General features: G+C 41.3%; 1 protein-coding gene across 8 annotated transcripts in view; it reads right to left on the reverse strand.

Moving 5' to 3' along the window:
* Window positions 1-6,663: 6,663 nt before the first annotated feature.
* supt3h (SPT3 homolog, SAGA and STAGA complex component) overlaps window positions 6,664-21,571 on the reverse strand; it is an 86,113-nt gene continuing 71,205 nt past the window's right edge. For 7 of the 8 annotated variants that reach the window (XM_072698834.1, XM_072698837.1, XM_072698833.1 and 4 more), the window contains 6 exons: window positions 19,580-19,655; window positions 18,426-18,538; window positions 17,764-17,874; window positions 16,968-17,153; window positions 15,827-15,937; window positions 6,664-7,194 (listed from right to left, as the gene is read on the reverse strand). In XM_072698834.1, the coding sequence (XP_072554935.1) occupies window positions 7,153-7,194; window positions 15,827-15,937; window positions 16,968-17,153; window positions 17,764-17,874; window positions 18,426-18,538; window positions 19,580-19,655 (639 nt within the window). In that variant the 3' untranslated portion in view covers window positions 6,664-7,152. The remainder of the gene's footprint in view (window positions 7,195-15,826; window positions 15,938-16,967; window positions 17,154-17,763; window positions 17,875-18,425; window positions 18,539-19,579; window positions 19,656-21,571) is intronic. The other variant, XM_072698832.1, reaches the window with a different exon arrangement.

Here is a 21,571-nt window from a genome sequence, read left to right on the forward strand (position 1 = left end):
GGACTGGAACATCTGCAGAGCACAGCACTGCTAGTGTAGAAGCCTCCACATGTACTGTCAACCAATCCATTCATAAGTCTCTCCAGACTTAATTTATTGTATCTACTCAATCACAAATCAGTGTTTTGATAAAAAAATAATGAACTACAGTAATTCTGATTTTCATCTTCCTACACTTTCATATGGAGTAAAAACTAAAGCAGAACCTCACAAAAGGACTAATCAAAAGAAATCCGTAAGACTAAGAGCACTGATTACACAGGCGGTGATGCTTCCCCCCCCCATATTTTTAACAGACAGCCTACTAACCTTCACTTTTTGCTCAGCTTTCTCCAATAACAATTACGGCCTTTGAATAACAGCATTTGTCAAATGCAACATTTATCACAGAAATTTCGGAATAAGATCTGCAATAAATATATGGCAAATTTGGTCATTTGGAATTTATGAAAGACTCTGAATAGCTTTTACATACAGACCTGCCAGTGCTGTAGGACTTTTTATATATATATTCGGCACAGTGATATGATGAGTTGTCTACATCCCTGCACGGTGACTAGTGGCTAAGCCGTTTCATATGTGGACGTTACGTGAATGAAATATTCAATGTTTGCATGCGTGTCGTACTGTAGCTGCAGGACATCCAGAACATTCTTGACTGCGCTCAAGGTCCCATAAATCACGCATCCGCATCTCTGCCAAAGATCCTTCCTCAAAGGGAACGCCGTCTGCGACGCACTCAGGGGGTGTACTTCATCACTCCGCGCCATGCTCTCGTCGTAAGAAGACAGCATCTGTCTCCACTTTTATTGCCCGCACTGTCTATATTTTAATTGCCGTCCTTCCAGACAGAAAGAAATCTCCTTGTGCAAAGCTCCCCATTCAGTCTTGCTATCTGAGAGACAGAAAGAGTGAAACTGTTTATGAATAAAGCAGAACGTGTAGCAGATACTGCAGCTTATATATAACAGAGAAGCAGCAGTCTAATTTGGCATATGAATTATTTCTCTATGATTAAGGCAACTCAAAAGAGTTTGGAGGATCCTTCCTTACCAAGCATACTAAAATGGCAGGGGGGGGGGGGGGTGATGAACTCCCTTGTTATTCAGTCATGCTGTGTAGTCACAGTTTCCTTGAACTTTGCTTATTTATTATAAAGTCAGTTGACGTTTATTTATTTAGCAGAGATTTTTGTCCAGCACGATGTACAAGGGAGGATCAAAGCACAGGGTTAGTGCCTGGAGCAATTGGGGTTAGGGGTCTTGCTCAAGGGCCCAAATCACAATGTCGCCGAGTCCCAACCCGCTGCCTGATAGCAGCGTGTGATTTGGATAAAAATGTAGCTTCAAGAAGCTTCAATGGAAACAATGGCTGAATGCATATACATCTGTAGGTGGAGATGAGGGTTGGGTTACTTGGTCACCTGGTTTGTTAGGGCAGCGTTTTAATGACACAAATGGAGGATTGATTAATCTCGGACTCTCACCTCGTCGCAAGTCAGCTCAAATGTAAAGAATTTGGTCTTAAAATGATTCAGTCTCTCGATATGAGGGGACAAGGAGGGTAAGGATTAAAATTTCAGCTGCTAAAATCTCTGAAGATCATTATTGTTATTCTTAAATATAAAACAAAGGACAGATTAATAACTTAAAAAAAACACTAATGATTTTATTACTTTAACATTTTTAAGCTAATGGTCTGCTTTTTAAATTATATTTACCATTAATATAAATTTTCAAGGGTAGAAAACCTTAAACGTATATTTGTATGCCTATTGAAATGCATATGCCTATTACCGCATTGTGTCAAAAAGGTATTCTGAAAAAATACCGACTTGGCTAAAACCATCCACTTGATAACATTATTAGGAAGAAATTTTAACAGGAGGATTATGGGAGATATCCTGAGGAACACCCAGACTGGCAATTCTTTAGTCAACCTCTCCCCCCCCCCCTCGGACATTTATTTTCACAAGCTTCTTCCCTTCTGTTTTGTTTGCTCACAACTGTCAGCATGCACTAAGTGTGCGCAGTGTCACCCTGACCCCACGAGCAGACAGAGGAGCGTCAAAGTCCACTAATGACGGCAGGACAGAGGGAAAAGCAGCCCTGGAGGGAAAAGGCAGAGACAATATTCGCCGAAAACAAAGATCATGTGTGTCCTGCTCTCGCTGGGTCTCAGACAAAAAAAAGGAAGGAAAAAAGAAAAACAAAGATATCTTCATGTCGGGGGGGGGGATTGTTCTGCATGCTTTTCAAAGCAGTGAGCTGCGTCTGTACAGCAAACAAACTGTGCTTAAGCAGAATTAAAAACGTAATAAACAGTGATAAACAGAGCAAATGCAGTTAAACACATTATAACATATTTTAGTGTAAATAAAGGGCATTTATTCATATCAGTGTTGGGTGCAAGCAGGATTTGCTTTCTAGGATAGAGTAAAATGTTGGAGAGAATATGGTTGAAAGGCAACAGGTTTGGCGCATTTGTGTGTCCTAATGGAATACACCTCCATAGTGAAACCATACAGCAGATGGCATTTTTCATCTTTGTGGTTTATAAGCTCTCCTCTCTTCAGTACCTGTAATTGGGTTTTGTTGCATTAAAGCAATTCATGCTGCCATTTTTTCCCCCCATCTCTCTTTTCATGTTGGAATGCTTAATATTATAGGCGTGCTTTCGGAGTTACTGGGGCATGTTGCATCTCTGATACAGCATGGCCAAGCCATTTGAATATTTAATGCAAGAAATTACCAACCGCACTCACGCCGGTGACGTGAAAGGAGAATTCCGCCGTAAACTAACACATATGTGCGGCACGAGAGCAAAACTGCTGCTAACAGTGGATCCCACCCCCCAAGCAGCCTTCAAAAGGCTCACGTAGACTCCCAAGTGATCCCCCCCCCCCCCAATCCACACCGCGGTTCAAGTCTGGGTCAGCTCAAATCATTAGCCAAATGCAACTGGGATTTCTGCCCTGCTGGTCGATGACTGGCATCGCTCCATCAGGTAGAGGGCAGAGGGCGACCGTGGCTTTTGGTGAGCAAGACGTTGACATGATGTGTCACTGGATCTCCGCTTGGTGCCAACTTCTATTCCGCTAACAGAGCCCATTGCAAGATCCTGGAAGAATGAATGCCCAGTGCCTTTCAAGCACCCTGTTACCCACTATTTATCAATTGGTGGGTCACAGCAAAAAGTAGGTCAAGGACTATTTTCATTGGGTCACAGGGTATGTGGTTAAAAATATATATATATTTCTAACCTCTGACTTTCTGTTTTTAATAGTGTATGAAAGCATTGTGCTACTGTTACTGATCTATGGTGTATTCACCATTACTGCAGAGCTTTTTTTGTGAAATAAATTTGGTTTGACATTTTTAAAATCTGGGTTGTGACTTGACGACCAAGAAAAAATGTAGGTCCTGAAGTTAAACCAAGAGCCACTGCTGGACGGTACAGCATGGCTTTGAGAACTAATAAAACATAGTTAAGAACTGCAGGAGATTAAACGGCTCGACGGCACAGAAGACATGCAGTAACAGTCGCTGCATGTACGCTCCACTCACTGCCCAATTAACATCAGCACCGTGTGCGTGCAAAACAGGTCAAGCTTGTTACGTGAACATCATCTCTAATCTATTCCAATATCTGTCAAGACGTTAGACTGTCAGATCTGCTTCCAGACTGTGCTGCAGCTCATTTCATAAACTACCATATTGTTGTAATAGAAACATTCTTACCCCCCCTGAACAAAGCTGGAAACTCAGCATGAAGCTACCAAAACTCAGATGTAGTAGATTCCAGCCTAGAGTTACCTTAGGAGGAAACGATGCAAATAAGTGCCATATCTGAAAATGTCTACTCTCACTAACCACGCACAAGTATATGAATCTTATCTACGAGAACAAATTTCTTTAGAAACGATGTTTTAGAGCTTTAATGTTATCGGTGGTGATGGGGGCACATGGACGCCTTCACTCATAAATTATGTCACTTTCTATCAGCTTTCTGGGTATATCTCATCCTCTGTGCTTCAGTGACATTCAGAATCACTCCCTTAAGGGAATCCATGACTCCTGGGAAAGTGTGGCCCTGATTAGGACCCAGTAAGTCACTAACAGACATACCCCCTTCAGACACGGACTTTTCAGGTCGGTTGGCCAAATACTCGCGAATACTGTTATGAATGGGAGCAGGCAGACATTATGCAAGATGTTTTAAAAGCCCCAGGAGATACAGCAGAGACTGCTGGACACTTGGCTGGACAGAAAGAATGATCAAGCACATCTGCATGCAAATGAACGGGACCAAGAGATGGCCGATTAAAATGTACATATTTACGAAAAATTTAATTTTTGCGAAAGATTCACATTCAGTCAATATGCCACTGGAGAATTATCATTTTTCTTCCACTGGTCAAGCTTCATAAACTTTAAAACGTTAAAGTTAAATAATAAACAACAGCAAACAGAAATACAACCTGTCTACACACAATCCCACTATCCAAGTCTCATCTTTTTGCCCCCTTTTGGTTTTACTCCACCACCACTAGGTGGAGTATCTGTTATGGATCTTTAGTACTCAAGGACTGCTCATAAACAACACTCTACACGTAAATAAAATTAAACAAATTAATTGAAAACTTTTTCTTACTCTTGCGAAAGGGCTTTTCGATATTTCTTTAAAGAAAAAAAAGGTTACCAACCTATTAATCCATCCATCCATCTATCCATCTTCTAACTGCTGGGTGTAGGGGTCTCAGAGCCTATCCCAGGCAGCACAGACGCATGGCTGGGGCCCTCCTGTTTGAGATGTCAGTCCATTGCAGGGCACTTAAATGCATACACTCATACTCGCATATTACAGACAAGAGATGAAGAGATGCTGATTTGCCTAAGTGCATGTTTTTGGATTGTATGAGGCAACTGCAGTACCTGAAGAAAACCCACGTGATATAGATACAAACTGCAAAGACTCACCGGTGACATTCAAACCTCTAACCCTGGAAATATGAGGTAGCACAGACCACTGGGCCACCATGTCACCCATACAAACCTTTAAATGCAAAGCTAAACTTAGCAGCATTATTCATACTAGATTATAGCAAACTCTAACTCAGCTTAACAATGTTATTTTACTGTTTGACACATAAGGACATTGTCCTAAATACACAAGAGGCTTTTGAATCCCGACAATGAGAAGCCGCTAGTTTTCTAGGTAGAAAGCAAATATCTATGCAGTGAGGGGGAAAAAAAAATTAAAACTGAACTTGAAGCCATTTTTGAAAAGTTATATTTGATATCTTAAGACTGCAAAAAAAACCTCAAAGTTGGGGGTTTTATTTTTGGAACCACAGTAAAACAGGAAAATTAGGTAATCAGATGCTTTATTTACATTGAGGTCTTTCTCTTCTACATATTTAAAGTAAATTGGAAATGAATTCACTTTCTTCCAATGTATTTTAAGTCTGCAATTTTCTTATTCAAAGAAACAGTGATTCAACTTTCAGAAAGTCTTACTGGAAAAATCCTTAGAGTGAAATACAGCATAAAATGTTTTTAGTGAGTCAGACAACTGAGGATTTTGGTCGAAAAAGTAACAAATGTTTTAATCTGCTAATAAAAAAATGGCTTCATAGAACAAACTGGAGCTTCAAAATTCTCTGCTCCTATCTATGTCTCTCCATGTAGCGTGAGAAAATGAAACAAGTGCCTAGAATGTTTAATTGTGGCGTCGGCCGCTTACATAATGTCTTGCATGAATGTCACAGAATGAATGAAAAACACTGAGAATTTAATTGTCCGGTTTGTGAAACTGATCCGCCTTCTCACAATAGGGCCAAACTAGTGCTTTTTGTCATAAATCAAGTGCAATTATTGTGTATCATAAATAGCCTAGGGGAATAAAATACTGGCTTTCCAAAAGAGGTCCCGAATCAGACTAACTACTATCAGGTGATGAGTTTTCATTTAACTGCATGAAATCCAGCTAGTTCTATAATAAGAAAAACGATCAAATTATATATACATCTGGAGGTATATTCTGTAAAGAAAAAGTTCAATGTCAAAGCTGAAGGATGATTAAAGGACATTGACAATATGAATAATTACACATCTCTTTTAATGACATTTTAAGCTAAAACTGAAAATATAACACATACTTGAGTAACCTCAAAAGCCGGTTACATATTCCACCAGAAATTTATTGAATGGGTGGTGAATTGTTCATCTCTGTCATTTTATCATCATTTTCAACACTACAAATGTAAGAATACACAAAGACACGATTCACAATAAGTATCAGAGAGTGCTGCGTAAACTCAAACAGGGAACCCAAGGTTAGGTATACAAAAAATAATTAATGTGGTTTGGTCAATGTCACATGCAACGTTATTACACACAGAACTTCTGCAGACTTTGTTGACTGTTTACAGGTATTATGTGTCTGCATGTAACCATCCATATGTGACCAAAAGGGTACATTTTTATGTGTGCTTATATGACAATGTTCCATAAAAAATTACATATCGAACTCCCAAAACTAATACAGCTGCAAGAATATTTAAAAATAACAAAACTAAAGAAAAGACAGAAGTTTCCTAATTTGCATCATTCAATCAGAACAATAAAAGAATAATTTTTGGTTCTGGGTTTCTGAAACACGCTAACTCACATTAACTCAATCGCTGCCACGTGAAATGAAAAAAAAGTTCCTTGTTGCAGCACGTCAGCTATTATGAAGTCCCCCCTTAACAGGCGGCTGAATGGGTTCCTGCGACAAGCACTAAACTGCCAAAGGGTCCCTCAAACTGAAAAAGGCTTCATCTGCCAGCGGCATTGAAGGGCTGCCAACTGCGGGAATTCAGAGCCCAGCGGAGGACGCCGTCGTGGGCCGCATTCCTGCCAACCCACGCGGGGCTCCGACACTTCCTTCCTCAATTAACCCGAGAGCAGGCCTGCTAAAGAACAAGGGAGAGGCAGATAGAGAAGAGAGGACAAACAGGGAGGCTTCAGGCCGCTCTACCACGCATTCGTCCTCTGATGGCGGGATGAAAGGGGACAGGGAAGTAAACGAAACCTTCTTGGGGCAGAGCCTCTGGGCACGCTGTCCTGCAGGACCGCGCCCCCCCCCCCCACACTTTGTCCGCTGCAGTCAGCAGGCCAGGAAAGTCATTCCGTTCCTACGGTAGACACTCTGTCGGGGGGGGGGGGGGAGAGAGAGAGAGAGAGGGAGGATGAAAATCTGCTACCAATTATCACTTGAGCCCCACAGAGGCAAGAGGCAGGGCCGTTTTTTCCGGATTTGTAGACAACTCTGGCTGGAAAGTCACATTTCGTGTTTCATCTGAACATTTCTGGTGGCGAGAGCTATAATCGGCCACTCTATTGATTAGCAGCGATTTTTGGCAGTGGGTGGGGGGGGGGGGGGGGAGTGCAAATGTGGTTAACATGTGGCTTGTACTCATGCATGTTAAACATTTACATATTTTAAAGTTGGAGGCAGATATATAAAATGGGGAAAAATGTATAATGAGGTGAGACAAGTCATCTTTGGGAGCGCTGGTCATTACTCTGGTCCATCTATCAGTCTGTCCTTCCATTTCCACTGGCTGCTTATCCAGCCTGTACCTTGGTGTAGTTTGGGAGCAGTGATGCAATCATCTGTGGTTAACCTCTAAATCTGACTGCTGTGATGCCAGTTCTGTGATTTTTTCCCCCCTTCATCAAATCAGATACAGAACTAAACAAATACCAACAGTACTTGAAATGGGATCTGTACTGTAAGACTAGAATCGTAATGCAACTACAGCAGAGATTATGGAAAAACATTAACAATAGAGAAACCCGACAGCAATTAATTGCTTTAAAGCACAAAAAGACAGAGCTAACTAAACAGTTAGAATAGTTTTCAGGAAGACTGAACCATTGCTTAATGTACAATTTTGTAAAATCACATTTGTGCTGGAACAGCAAGAATGCCCAGCGATTTTACAGTTGTTCTGAGTACCAGTTTTATGTGCATAGATTTGAAAAAGTGAATATCAATATTTTGGTAGAAATAGTGTAAGTTTCATAGTTTTCGTTAGAAAGGAAGAAATGGTAAAAACCAGTAAAATTATCATGGAACCACCACATCCTTCACCAAGTGCGATTTATGCATGCCTACAAAAAAATATTTATACCAGAAGTGTTTATATACTACCCATATAAATGAAAAACAAATACCCGTTCTCAAGATAATGACCACATTTAATTGCAAACATGCTGTTATCTTACATCATCAAATTTGCAGGACATCCTCTTAAAAACACAGTGTAAGAGTTTAGGAAGAACGCGGTGAGAAGCACTTTTCCACCCAGACAAATAAAACAAACAGAAAGGCACAAAACTGAATTTCTGCCTTGCTAAGTTTATAATATGTGGATTTTTCACAGGAAGCAACAGGGATCTGTCTCGAGGAACAGTCCCCTCCTTGTTCAGGGATATATTTTAATTTAGACTACAGTCACATTAACCCCCCCCACCCCTGCCCCCCCCCGACATTAATTATTTATACTTTGCGAGAGGAAAAAGAAAAAAAAAAAAAAAACAAATTACTCTCATATGTGCAATTCTTTCCGCAGAGGAAGCAGAAACTATCCTCAAATACATTTTCCTAAAATACATCGCACATCTGCAAATGAAGGCTGAGCTTTCAAGTGGCGCTACAATAGGGAATGCAGGAACACACTCGCTGGAGAGGCCCCTGAGATCAAAGGGTGCCCCAGTCGAAAAAACAGAGGACCGCGACACAGAATGACACAAGGATACGACATAAAACAGCAGCAGCTTTCAATTAGGCGGAAATATGGTGTTGGCCGATTTTAGCGTAAGCTATGTCTATTTTTTCATAATTTATTTAATGACGATCCAAGCATCCACCGTCGCATGCAGCTACCCACCCAAACACATACGTTATACGGTGAGGTCGAGGGTTCAGGGGCTATCCTGGGAACCACAATGTGGATGATGGGGAATTGTTATGGGATTCTTAGACCGTTGCTGACCACTGATGTACAAACAGCAGCAGATCAAGGCTGAAAATACAGCTGGCGGGTCAACACCGAGCGGCTCGTAGATGGAAAAACCGAGAGGAAAAGCCCGGACACTGACTACATCCACATCAGAAACATCAAGCTGGATTCATGCGAATTAATAGAGGAAAAAAAAATACAGATTAAAGATGCATCACTGCAAAAACGTCACTAAACGTCACTGCACAAAACTGGCTGTAGCTGTATAAGGTTATATCCGTGCATGTTCATTAGACTTTCCCATCTTCTTCGTTTTTTGTACAGTTATCCATTACAAGGAAATGTGGAACCCCCACCCCCAAGACAAAAGAAATCAAAAGAGAATTTAACACTGTGAACAGCCACAAAGTCTCAAACCAGCATGCAGTGGGAGTTTCACTGCGCCACCCACAGTAACGCCCATTAGGTGCTGCGGGCAGGCCAGGAATAACCTGGAAATCGGCGACTCTGAAGAGACGGGTAGGACGCTTTGGTGTGCTGTCATTAAACTATTGCTCAATGGCTGCGGGGGGACAATGGGGCGTTGGGGGTGGGGGGGGGGACGACAACACAACGCCAGATTTCCTCACAAAAACAGCACAATAAAGAGGATACTGTGGCAGCAGCTGGGTCTTACTACCTCTACATGCTACATGCACCTCTCAAGCTGCATGTAAAGTGTATTTAGAACACATCACAATACAAAGCCTCATTAGTCAGTGCAGTTATAGAACAAACAAGATGACAAGGTAACACTGTTTTTAAGCTGCTGTTTGTTTGTAATGCTCTTGGATTCTTCAGCATGGGACATGGCTGTTGCAAATGAAATGGCAGGACAATGACATACAAGTATTATAAACGCAGTGCACTCTATGTATTATTAATGTAAAATGTTAAATCAATATCTTTAAAGGTACTGTCAATCTGAGCCAAATGAAAAGATGTTGGTGGGAACCTCAACCCCCGAAAATCTGTTCATGTGATAAAGACAGAAGTGCGTTGCATCACTGACAGGAAGCAGGGAGGGAGGAAGAAACCAGTGAGGCCTAGAAGAAAGATGCTTATCACTGAAGGGGGCCACTGTGCCACCCCCCATGTGGCGAGCAAGAGCACACGGGAAAGGGGGCACGGACACCAAGATTGAAATCCTACGATCTTACACATAGTGCGTCCCATACAAAGCGCCTCTGTTTTAAACCTTTCGGAGGTCAAGTGCCTTAAAACCTTTACTCTGAGGGGCTGAGTGAATTACAGTGAATTACAGTGCTGCATCTGCGATTGGCAGGTCACAGGCTGAGATGGCCTGGTTTCACCGTAGGCCCTTGAGCAGGGCCTGAAGCCTCCAAAGGGACTATCTGACCAAGTCTTCTCAATTGAATGTCATTTTGGATAAAACTTCTGCTAAATATGAAAAATGTGATGCAAAACAGAGGAATCTGGATATGATTCCAAATAAACTTAAAATGAGAACATGCTTGTTTGTATTATGTCAAGACCTACGGTAACAATACAAAACTACAACCTTGCATCCAAAGATGTGTATTGTATATAATATGTATCTTTGTCGTACAATAAAAAAATCGAGTACTTATTCATTATGGCCAAAATCACTAAATTAACGGCGAGTGTGCTGGGTTGGTTTGGTAAAGGTGTGGCATCTTTATTCTTCTGCTTTATATGCATAAGATAATCATCTGGTCAACTGCCTTGAACTATAAAACCAGGAACGATAACGATTAGAATAAAATAAAATTAAATGCATGTTTCAGTGACTCATCTACGCAGTATGATGCACATTGACAGTATTACTGCTTTCACTAAAATATGTAGTTTATATTAATCTCTGACTTGGGCAACAGGACAGACAAAAGCTGTGTAGCTATGTAGGAAACAGGAACTGACATCCTGGCACGATCAATCAAAGACAGAAGTCTATGGGGTGGGGAGGGGGGGGGGGGGTAAGAACGAGTTTGGCAGGGGTGGGGGCATTAAGAGGATAACATGCAGTAAAAATGTTTGAGCGGCTCATCCAAATACCAAAGAGAGAAGACGACTGTGGAAAACTGGCATGGAAATGCACTTATGCGGCGGTGATAATGGAAATAAACACGGTTCACGTTCCTGCATATTCATGAAGGGGGGGGGGGGTTGCAGACTACCAGATGTGCGGATGAGAGTCAGTGAGGCATGTGTGCGGGAGTCACGTTTCACTCGGAGAGCAGACTGCCAGCTTCCACTGACAACCGACGGGGATAAACACGACGAAGGGGAGAGACACCAGTAGTCTGGGGTCCTTCTGGAACTGATCCAGGACCAGCCAATCGGAGCTTAGGGTCAGGAGCTCTCCATTAACTATACTGTCTTTCACATGGCTGTGAATTACGTTTAGTTTAAAAAATTGCCCCCTGAGGAAGTATGAGATATCCACTGATGAAGTATCAAAATAAATAATGCATATCGTCGCAGGTAATACATTCATGGCGCTGTCATAAACGTGTTGTATGTCCATGTCACGTCACGATGGCTTGTAACTGCTGCCAAGAATGTACAGAATTGGGCAGGAGTTTTAGGCAGTCAAAGAAAAGGTTTAAGACCATTTATCCAGGTAGAAAGATTTGCTCAAGAAAAAAATGAGCATTACAACATTTTCAAATTTACAGTAACACAAAAAAATAATCTCGTTTTCTAAAGTTTCTCATATCTATTTGGATGGCGAGATGAAATCTCTCCTCAGGGGCACCTCAGCCATTCCATGTATTTGTTAATTAATTGTGCTGATGTGAAATTTAACACAATTAGTCAAATAACTTAATGGTATTGAATAACCAAACACGGTCAAGTGAAAAAATACATTGGTGTATTGGATGGTTACTACAAATATAAGGACGTGTTTAGAAATGGCTAAGCTGACACACTTTGACAGACATCATAGTTTTACACCAAAATGAAGATCATTTAAATATCATTGACTGTCTAATTCTTTTACTCTGTCATGAACATGATATACAAAACCACAGAAGCTTATGGCAGAAGCAATGTGATGCTCAACACATTTCTCTAACCGTCCATGACATAGAGCGTGACGCCAATGTCACAACTTCACGTTATGTCACGTCAGAAATGACTAACTCTTCTGATACTATCGATGGTCAGGTTGCCAAGCGATGAAGAAGCTTTTACAGCCAGAGAGGGGAGACCCAAGGTTCTGAAATCCACAGCGGGTGGAATTATCGCGTGCCGTCAATCAGTCATTGGTTTAACCTATTCTCCTTGGTTACTTTGTTATTTCCCATTGGGTTAAATTGGGCAGTGACTGACAAGAGCACAGTAAATCCCTCTAGCCACATGCTAAGGCTCTCTCTCACGTCACTACTTACGCCAACAGTGACTTGAGAACTTATTTTAAACATGAAATTTCCAGCTCCTCAGAGTAACGGGGGTGTAGAATGACTATAATGTCTTATGGTGAGGAAATGCCTTATTGACAGTGGTGGGGAAGATGACATGTCCGTCTGCTTTCGGCATCAACATCAACGAAACATATTATTAGCATAGCAAAGCTCTTTTGTTTTTTTCTGTAGAATGAGTTGATGTAACGGCGTGGAAAATTCTATGGTAAATAAGGACCACGGATACATTAATGATGCCTGGAGGTGTACAGAATGTAAGCAGGTTATTAAATGGAAAATTCAGTGCATATGACACTGATATAAAAAACAGTATTTCCTTTTTTTTTTTTTATAACTAAAGTTGGCTTTCTCTGGGCGATTACAGAATTTTAGAAAAGAGAAAAAAAATGTTCCTTTTGGTCTACTTTTGGTCCATTCAACGTAATAATTTATTGTAGCCTGGAGGCAGAACCTCTGTTTAATAATTGTTGAAAATAGACATACTGTATACACCACATTGTGGGAAAAAACGAGGCCTCCTACGGTTGCCAAAAGTTCTATCTCCATTCATATTAAAGTCTTGATGGCCTGTGTGTCTGGAAAATCCATTCATAGATTAACACCAAGGTTCAGAAGAAAAACATCAGAACCGGAAAAAAATAAATAAAATCCCGGGAAGGATGTTTTGAGTGGCAAGTTAGAAAGCAACCATTGAGCTAATTTTCTCGGTCAAGGACACCACAGCTAATCGCTAGAGGGGATATTTATAAGGCAAGATCAACCATATATGGGTCCTTTTTTACTTTCTCCTCTCTCTGAGTAACACAAGGAATTAAGATATGAAGAACGGAAGGCAATAAACACTCAAAATACCACTCCGGCTCTTGGCGTCACTGGCAATAAAAGCCATGTTAACTGAGGCAACGGAAACCACAAATACGGTTAGACACACAGCATTTGTGGCCAATATGAAACACTCATATCTATTAACACCACTTATTACACACTTGGTTTTCCAAAGACATGGAATATTACCAGTCATGTCTTAGTGCTTTATAATAGTGATGTAATATTGCTTTATAATAATTAAAATATTGCACATTTATATTTGCTTTACCGCCACATTTCACAGTTCCACACACACAGAATGGGCTTTTTAATCACACACAAAAAACGTGTAACTGGGGTGAAATGTGTTACATCTGTACTCTGTCTTCTGTTTAGCCTGACGAAACAGATAATAATGAACTGTATATAAGCTAATTTAACTAATCCACTTGCTGCCATGAGGATTCCTTGCTATACTGTTATTAAACAAATCGTTCTGTGTCTATTCATAATTGACTCTTGCAGTCTTCCCTGTTAATTATCCCTGAGATTTCTTATAAAAATTTACTCAGCTGAGAGGAGAAATTAAAATTGTATTTTCAGCACAATTACAGTCATACCAAATTACTAAGTATAGTTAAATGTGTGACATTTAATACTTACATTTTTGGAAATTTATACTCATTTCATTGCTACTCCTGTGCCTGGAAGCTATCAGCCAGCACACGGGGTACACTCTGGATGGGATGCCAGTCCATCACAGGGCACAGGGCTGGGGGACACCCTGGACAGGATGCCAGTCCTTCACAGGGCACGAACAAACACTCACACACATTCACATGCCATGGGCAACTCAGGGCCACTTAACCTTGCCCTCCTTGCATTAGTCTTTGGACTGTAGGAGGAATCAGAGGACCTGGAAGTGACTCACCCAACACAGAGAGAAGATGCCTCTCAAATAGAGTACAGGTAAGACGCGGACCTCCAACTCTATGCCAGTGTGCCACCCTGCTACAAAAATATCTACGCTTAAACTAGCCAGCACATAACTCTCTTTACACATCAATTACACCAGTTAAAAAAAAAACAGACACACACAGACTTCATATGAGCCACTGGATGTATCAGCTGGTGCCCAGATTTCCCTGCTCGTTTCCTGCCCAGCACCCAAAGTACCGGCAGCTGCCAGCTCAGCTCCCCACAGACCTCCTGCTATCATCCACCGCTTTCTCCACCCTTCAGTGTTGCTGCTGCCCAGTGCTGCCTCTTCGTCTTCCCCGCTGATAAACCGCTATGCTTTAAAACTCATTTAAAACTACATCAACCTTTGCACCTTAAGAAATGCCATTAACTGCGTGTCGTAGGTTCTTTTTTTTTGTGCATCTTATCTGTAAATGACTTATTCACATGATAGCTCAGCTACAAGATTTTTTGGCACTTCTGTTTTCCCACAACTCATTCCCTAAGACCTCTGACAGTGTTACCACACCAATCCCACTCTACTGTTCAATCAGGCATATAACTAATACCCACATTTTTGTCACTACTTCCTTCCTACCATCAATGATAAAAACAATGGAAAAAACAATTCAACAGTAGTTCCACTTCTTTGCTCCAGGTCTCAAGTAGTGGAATTCCAGAATTACTTATCACCTGGATGATTTTATTTAGTGTACTTCTGTAAACTACTCATTAAGGACAACAACAGTCTGACGAGCTAATTAACCAGCTTTCTAGTTACCCAGCCTGTGCTAAATTGCTAAGCCCAAACACAAGTTTACTCCAGTATAGTCTTTTCCACAAGCAGAAATCCCCTTTCCTTTCTTGTGTTCCCCTTGTACTGAGGCCAACATGGCTATGTTTACATAGCGTTCCTCCCAGTTTCGTTAGCGATATCCCCAAAGAAAGTCTCCTTTCCTTTATCCCAATCCTGTGTGTCACGCTTCAGTTAGCCATCTCACCTGAACAAATAAGATCTTATTCTAGACTGTTACAGACATTCACCTATCCACACCACTGATGAATGTCGTACCTATTCCGCATAATCCGCAAATCGCCTTTAATGCGGCTGGGAAAATCAAACAAGGTGGGCAGAATTTGTTCAAGATTATCTAAACCGTCGCAGCATCAGATTTAACTAATATGAGACAATGCAGAATAACAGATTATTTCCCCAGCCATATGGAGGATTACTCTAGGACAATTTGGTAAATCGTTATAAACAGGTGAGATGAGGAATGCTAACTGGCACGACAATCAATCAAATGTGTTCCATAAAAATTACACATTGTGCTAATCAAATGAAACTTAAATGCAATTTGTAATTGTGAATATTAAAAGAAAAAAAAAGTTAATATATAAATAAATCTCGTGCTTTTCCAAGACAAACAGAAATCCGTCTAATAGCATTATGCCAGTTTTATGCAGAAAATTACACTAACCACAAATTGCTCTCAACAATTCAAATATGCTAGAGTTCGACCACTTTAAAATGGGGTTCAGTAAGATTATAAATATAACCTTTTTTTTTTTTTTTTACAGCTCTGTTATTACGTACTGAGAAGGGGGAGAGTGGGCCAGTCTTATGGCTGTAGCGCCGGATAGCTTCTCTGATGTGGGCAGGCTGGATGGCACCACTTTCTGCCTCCATACCGCAGGCTGCCGCGCTCTGCAACAGACAAACACCAGAGATGGTTCCTAAATCAAAAACACAGCCCTCTGCTCTGCGCGAGGGGGTCCCTCAGTCGCGCGCGCACACACACACACACACACACACACACACACACAACCAGACTTATGCATGGGAGCGTGTGCAAGAAACGGCAACTGGACCGTGAGCGTGCACATGTTAGCAGACGGGCTAAATGTGCAAAAAAAAAAAGTCTGCAATGATGAAAAAAGGATCAAGTGTGCTGTCCGCACAGAATTATGCATGAGTTTAAATTTGCATATATTGAAGGGAGAAGAAAGAAGCACAATATGCTAAATTCCTGTGATATCAAGCATTGCCGTTATTTCCTAATTATTAGCTAACTCACATCCGGAAAACATCGGGTAATGTTCAGATAATAATATCCTTCTAAACATACTGCAGGGGAAAAAAAAACTCTTCTGATAAAGAAAGTAATAATTATGGAGCCTGGGCACTGCTTACATATAGGGTATCACAAGGAAGTGGAACCAAAGTATCTAACCCATATGTGACTGCACAAGTTAGCCCTGTCAGAATCGGGTCAGCGCAGATAAACATCTGGGCAACTAGAGCAGTCACCTCCTCCGAGAGCAGTCAAGATGACGTCTACGGCGACGTAATTTGATTAAGCTATTCCACTTTGATAATTTAAACAGAAAAGTTAATTCTCTCTTAGTTTATTACATTACATACATCTAAGACTGTAATCAATTAATAAATGAGTCCCACTGCGTGAAGTTTCTAAACTGTGGAAGCGCTTTCGTTACCTAACAGAATGAGAAAATGTAAACCGATATTGTACCTTATTTAACGATAAATAAGCATCAGTATGCAAGTCAGCGATTTTAGATAAGACATTAAAATAAAAACAGTTTAAAAAGTTTAAAATAACACGTGGTCATCAAAAAGTAACATCATAGTTATAAAGCGAGCACACATACTGTAGGTGGTCACACAAATGAGAAGTTCATATTGAAGGACGAGATTGTATTGATGGATTCTGAACCTTTTTACGTTTCCTTTGCTTGACTTTGCTGCTCCCATCTTGGACCAGTCCCCCATTGCCTTGGGCCATGGAGAAGAGTTTTCCCTGGTGGCCACCAGTGAGTGGCGCGTTGGGGGTGGATGGGGGGGTATTTTCTGGGGAATCTGGGTTGCTCTTCACAGTGACAGACTGCCCCTGGTGAAGACACTACACAATCAGTCAATCGATCACTCCAATGATTTTTGATTTCTTTCCCCCATCTTTATAACCTCATGGACCACATTGACGAAAAACCAGACAAGGTCTGGGAGCAGATTCACAAAAAAGAGAGGCGGCTCTCAATTATCCGGTTTACAAAACAATGGGCTTGGTCATAATAGTAAAAAGAAATTTTAAACCTCAGAGAAACTGCCTTTAGTACAAACCACCAGGACACAATCTCCAACTGTTCTGGAACCCGCAGGGTCAATCGGCCACGGCAACCTACAGATCGTACTCGTCTTGGGGACACTAAGACCAATCCTACACAGTCTGGATGAGAAACAGCCTTGGGGTTCTGGCCACAGAACTCGAAAGGACCTCAACCCACAGCGGCCTTGACTCGATTTGACCCAGGGAAGAAAGAAGCGGTTTTACGGTTTCAGTGACAGCGAAGAACCCCGAAAGAAGAGTTCCCGCAACACACCACCACCTACCGCAAGCTTGGCTGGGCTGTAAACAGTGGGGATTTAATATTTTCCAGGGGACGCGCATGTTGAATAATGCATGATGCCATCCAGACAAGCGACTCGGAAGACCGGGGAGAGGGTGGCAATACCTCGGCTGTGGGATTGTGGTACTGGATGAAGGTGGCCGAAATGGCATGGCTGAATGGGTCTCCAGTTTTAGGGGTCATGTCTTGTTTAACCAGCAGTGCCAGGTCTACCAACTGAAACAGGAGATGAGAAACAGGAGGACAAAACGTGTAGATTCATTATACATGCTCCCAGTGTTTATCCCAGTGATGCTTTTGACATAACGGCGGTTTCAAGTAGGGCAACAGACTTCTGGGAAATTCAAAATTCTCAAAATATAACAAACTGATTCAGTAAAAGAAGGTATGCTTGCCAAGAGAAAAAAAAAAAAGGTATATTTGTGAAGTATCATGATCAGTTCCTCAAAAATATACTGTATATCAGTAATTCCTTCCACAATATTGTGATTTTATTTCATGGTTTACTTTTCTAACAAAAATTAGATTACCAAGATGCTTTTGTGCTTTCCCTGTCAAAATATTATCCTTTAATATCAAAATATTATCAAATTAGCCCCTCCCCAATCCTTCAGATTTTCTTAACTTCTTTTCCATGTCATTAGGAATCACTGGTAAGCACAACTAACCTCAAATTAACCTTTTAAGTTCACAGAGGAAATTAAAGGACCGTGACTGTATGGGGTCCCCCCCAGGGTTCAGCAGGGGCAGCCATAATGTGGTTTTACCTGAGCCACAGTCTCGTATGCCAAATATGACAGGATTTCCATGGAAACCACGTTGGGCTTCACCTCCATGCTACTGCAGTCCAGCCATTCACGGAATTTGGAAGCTTTTTTGGCTGAAAACCCACAAAGTAGAATTCTTCATGAGAAATGGCCAGAAAACAGAACTATCAGTATTGTGTACAATGTTACTCTCTACAATGTTATTGTGTACAATTACTCTGTATGGTTGCTACAGGGTATAATCAAATTTCAGAACGACCAAAAGCAGACCTGGGATTTATAAGATGGTTTTACAGCGACATGCAATAATATCAAACTGTACTTAAAACAAGCACTACCTTTCAAAAAACAATTCAACGGGTAACGATTATCGAAAGCCAACGTTAAAACACCAACCAAAGCACGAGAAAAAAAGCACAGGCAGCTACTGGTATCCAATGGAAAAATTTTAAAAAGCCATAAAATTTCCTTATCTCTAAAGGTTCATCACACATGACGCATAATTCGAAAGTATTAGCATATTATATGCTGACATGACCTTTCCCCTCTAGCCGAGGGTAACGACTGAAACTGTAATTCCAGTTTCCGTTGGTGGATCAGAGCAGACAATGTGTTTTTTTTAAGTACTTGCGCTTCCTTTTAACTGTGTTATTAATCTCTGACCTTCGGCACGGATGCCGTGTGTAAAGTCTCCCACAGGAGGAGAGCAGGGGGCCGCGTGATCAGACTCGGAAATTTACATCCCATCGGCGGGTCGGCACCTCCCACGGACGGACTGGCGAGGCACTAGGTTTGTCAGCGCACCATTACGGCAGGAATGCGGCTATGTGGCCCGGCGTGGCTGTGCCACGGCGCCCCGGCCAGGCTCCAGACGAGGCCCTCTCAGGAACGCATCCGGCGCTATAGCTCAGCTGAGATATTCACGCTGGGCTTCGTGCTGATGCATGATAATCCATCCAACAGCCCAGATGTTACCATACTTTCGTCTCCAGGGTCCTCATTCTATACAGCACTGGAATCCGGTTTAAATTGACAGCTATACACTTTATATATTTTAATGAATTAAAGTCTACATATATTTGCAAAAACTATAAAAGTAATTTGACGCAAAGTGTAATTTGATGCAAACTTTTCCTGTCTGGCAGAATACTTACAGAAGCTGAGCTGCCGACTTTCGCAGAATTCGCTATACTGAGCGGGTTCCATCATCCTGGTCTGCCTTTCAATTCTCTGCATGTTGGGGGGGGGGGGGCAACCAAAATTATATGATCATAATCACATTGAAAACCTCAAGAGACAGGTAGTGTTTTGGGATACTTATAAGAACAAAATGTCATTATATTAAAACAGGTCTTCTGCTTTGAAAACGTAAAACACATCTAAGCATGCATGATTGTCATTTAATAAATGGATATTACCCAATACAAGCATGTAATAAGCATTTGTCGGGAATGCAATATTTTAGTCACCTACCTATTAATAATGTATGACACTCAATACAATTACAATGGAAGAATTTATCCATAAAGATATAATTTATAACTGCACAGATGTGTGACGATTACTGGGATGTACTGGGCTATATTACAACAAACTGACACCTTATGTCACAATGGATGGACACATTGGCACTGGGACATTATGCATCAACATACAAATCAACATCAAAACAGTTCCAAATGAAAACACGCTTAAAAAAATTTGCAATAAATGCACACTTTACAATTAAAAGAGTAGCAAATGAAAGAGGAAATTTTACGGAAATTCCACTAAAACCTGAATAGAACCATAACAAGCAGCATTAACGACAAGGCGACCAGGGAACTTGAAACCTAACATTTGCTGCCTGGTGCAGCTAAATGGAGTCCAGCGGAAGCGTCTGTCGAAACGCACCCCTTTACCAGCAAGAGTGGCAGTGACACCTCGAAGCGAAGCAGGTCGTATTTTAAGATAAGAAGATTGTGGGATCTGGGCTATCAATGTCACAGCACCCCTGGTGGCACCCGGATCGTTCCTGGTCTCTAGTCCCGTTTGGGGCATATGCTGCCAAATTGATCAGTTAGCGAGTTCGCATTTGCACTGAAAACACCCCAGGGCATATCACTTTTATCAGTGCCCCCCCCATCCCGGATAAAAACAGGACCACTCAAGTCACACTCAAGTCCCCAGGATTCCAGCTATGACAAGTGTGGCACGGGAGGAACCAACAGGCAGATAGGGATCAGCACTGGCCCTTAGATCTCAGTCCGACTACAAGACAATAAAAAATAAATTACGCGAACACCTTTAAACTTATTACGGCAACATCCATCTTAGCCATGCAAAAATAAACTACTTAATTTAAAAAGCTTAATATACTGTACACTGCCAATTTTGATGCAAGTTGAACAATAGTGGCCATTTCTCACACCTACATGTTTGTGAAGAGCATAATATTTAGAGTAGTATTAGCACTTTGCTAGGGTCCAGACCTCTAGCTAGGCGCAGACGCAGCAACAGGTTTTAAACAACAAGCAACACATCATCTGTCAGACTGCTGAAGCGCACTGGAATTACAGATAGGTGATCGAGGGGTAAGAGGTCAGGTGCCATGTGAACAGCACTAATCACTGTTTTACACGTGAGCATTGGACAGCTTAATACCTAAATCTTTTTCTCCTATAAAAACATTAAGACGATACTGAAGTCTGGCAATTTAACCAGTGCTGAGCAGAAGATTATGGGTTTCAGTTAAACAGGGTGAAAAACAGGGGCACACCTATCGTAGAGAGAAGCTATCGATTGAACTTTTCATCTGCAATCTGGGTGATAGAAGAATGACGTCAAAAATTGTCTACCAGCTAACTCCTTTTCAAAAAATCATAATAAAAAAAAATGAAGTTCAGCCGTTACATTTTCTCTTGAGCAATTATGATGATAAATGCGAGATTTTGGGTTACGATGTTAACAAAACAAAAGATTATACCGAAGACTCGTGTTGCGGTCCATACAGGGTTTTTCTGAGAGGTTTTCATTTTTCCTTTTGTAACTCTGTAACCTAAGGAATATCTTACTGGTAGCCACAAAAAATAAAGCATTAAGATTTACGAATAATTTCCTTAGGAAGCATGACCTGCTACTGTCCTATTCCAAAACTCACAGTCATG

The sequence above is a fragment of the Paramormyrops kingsleyae genome, chromosome 14 (genome assembly GCF_048594095.1).
Source record: "Paramormyrops kingsleyae isolate MSU_618 chromosome 14, PKINGS_0.4, whole genome shotgun sequence".
Taxonomy (NCBI): Eukaryota; Metazoa; Chordata; class Actinopteri; order Osteoglossiformes; family Mormyridae; genus Paramormyrops; species Paramormyrops kingsleyae.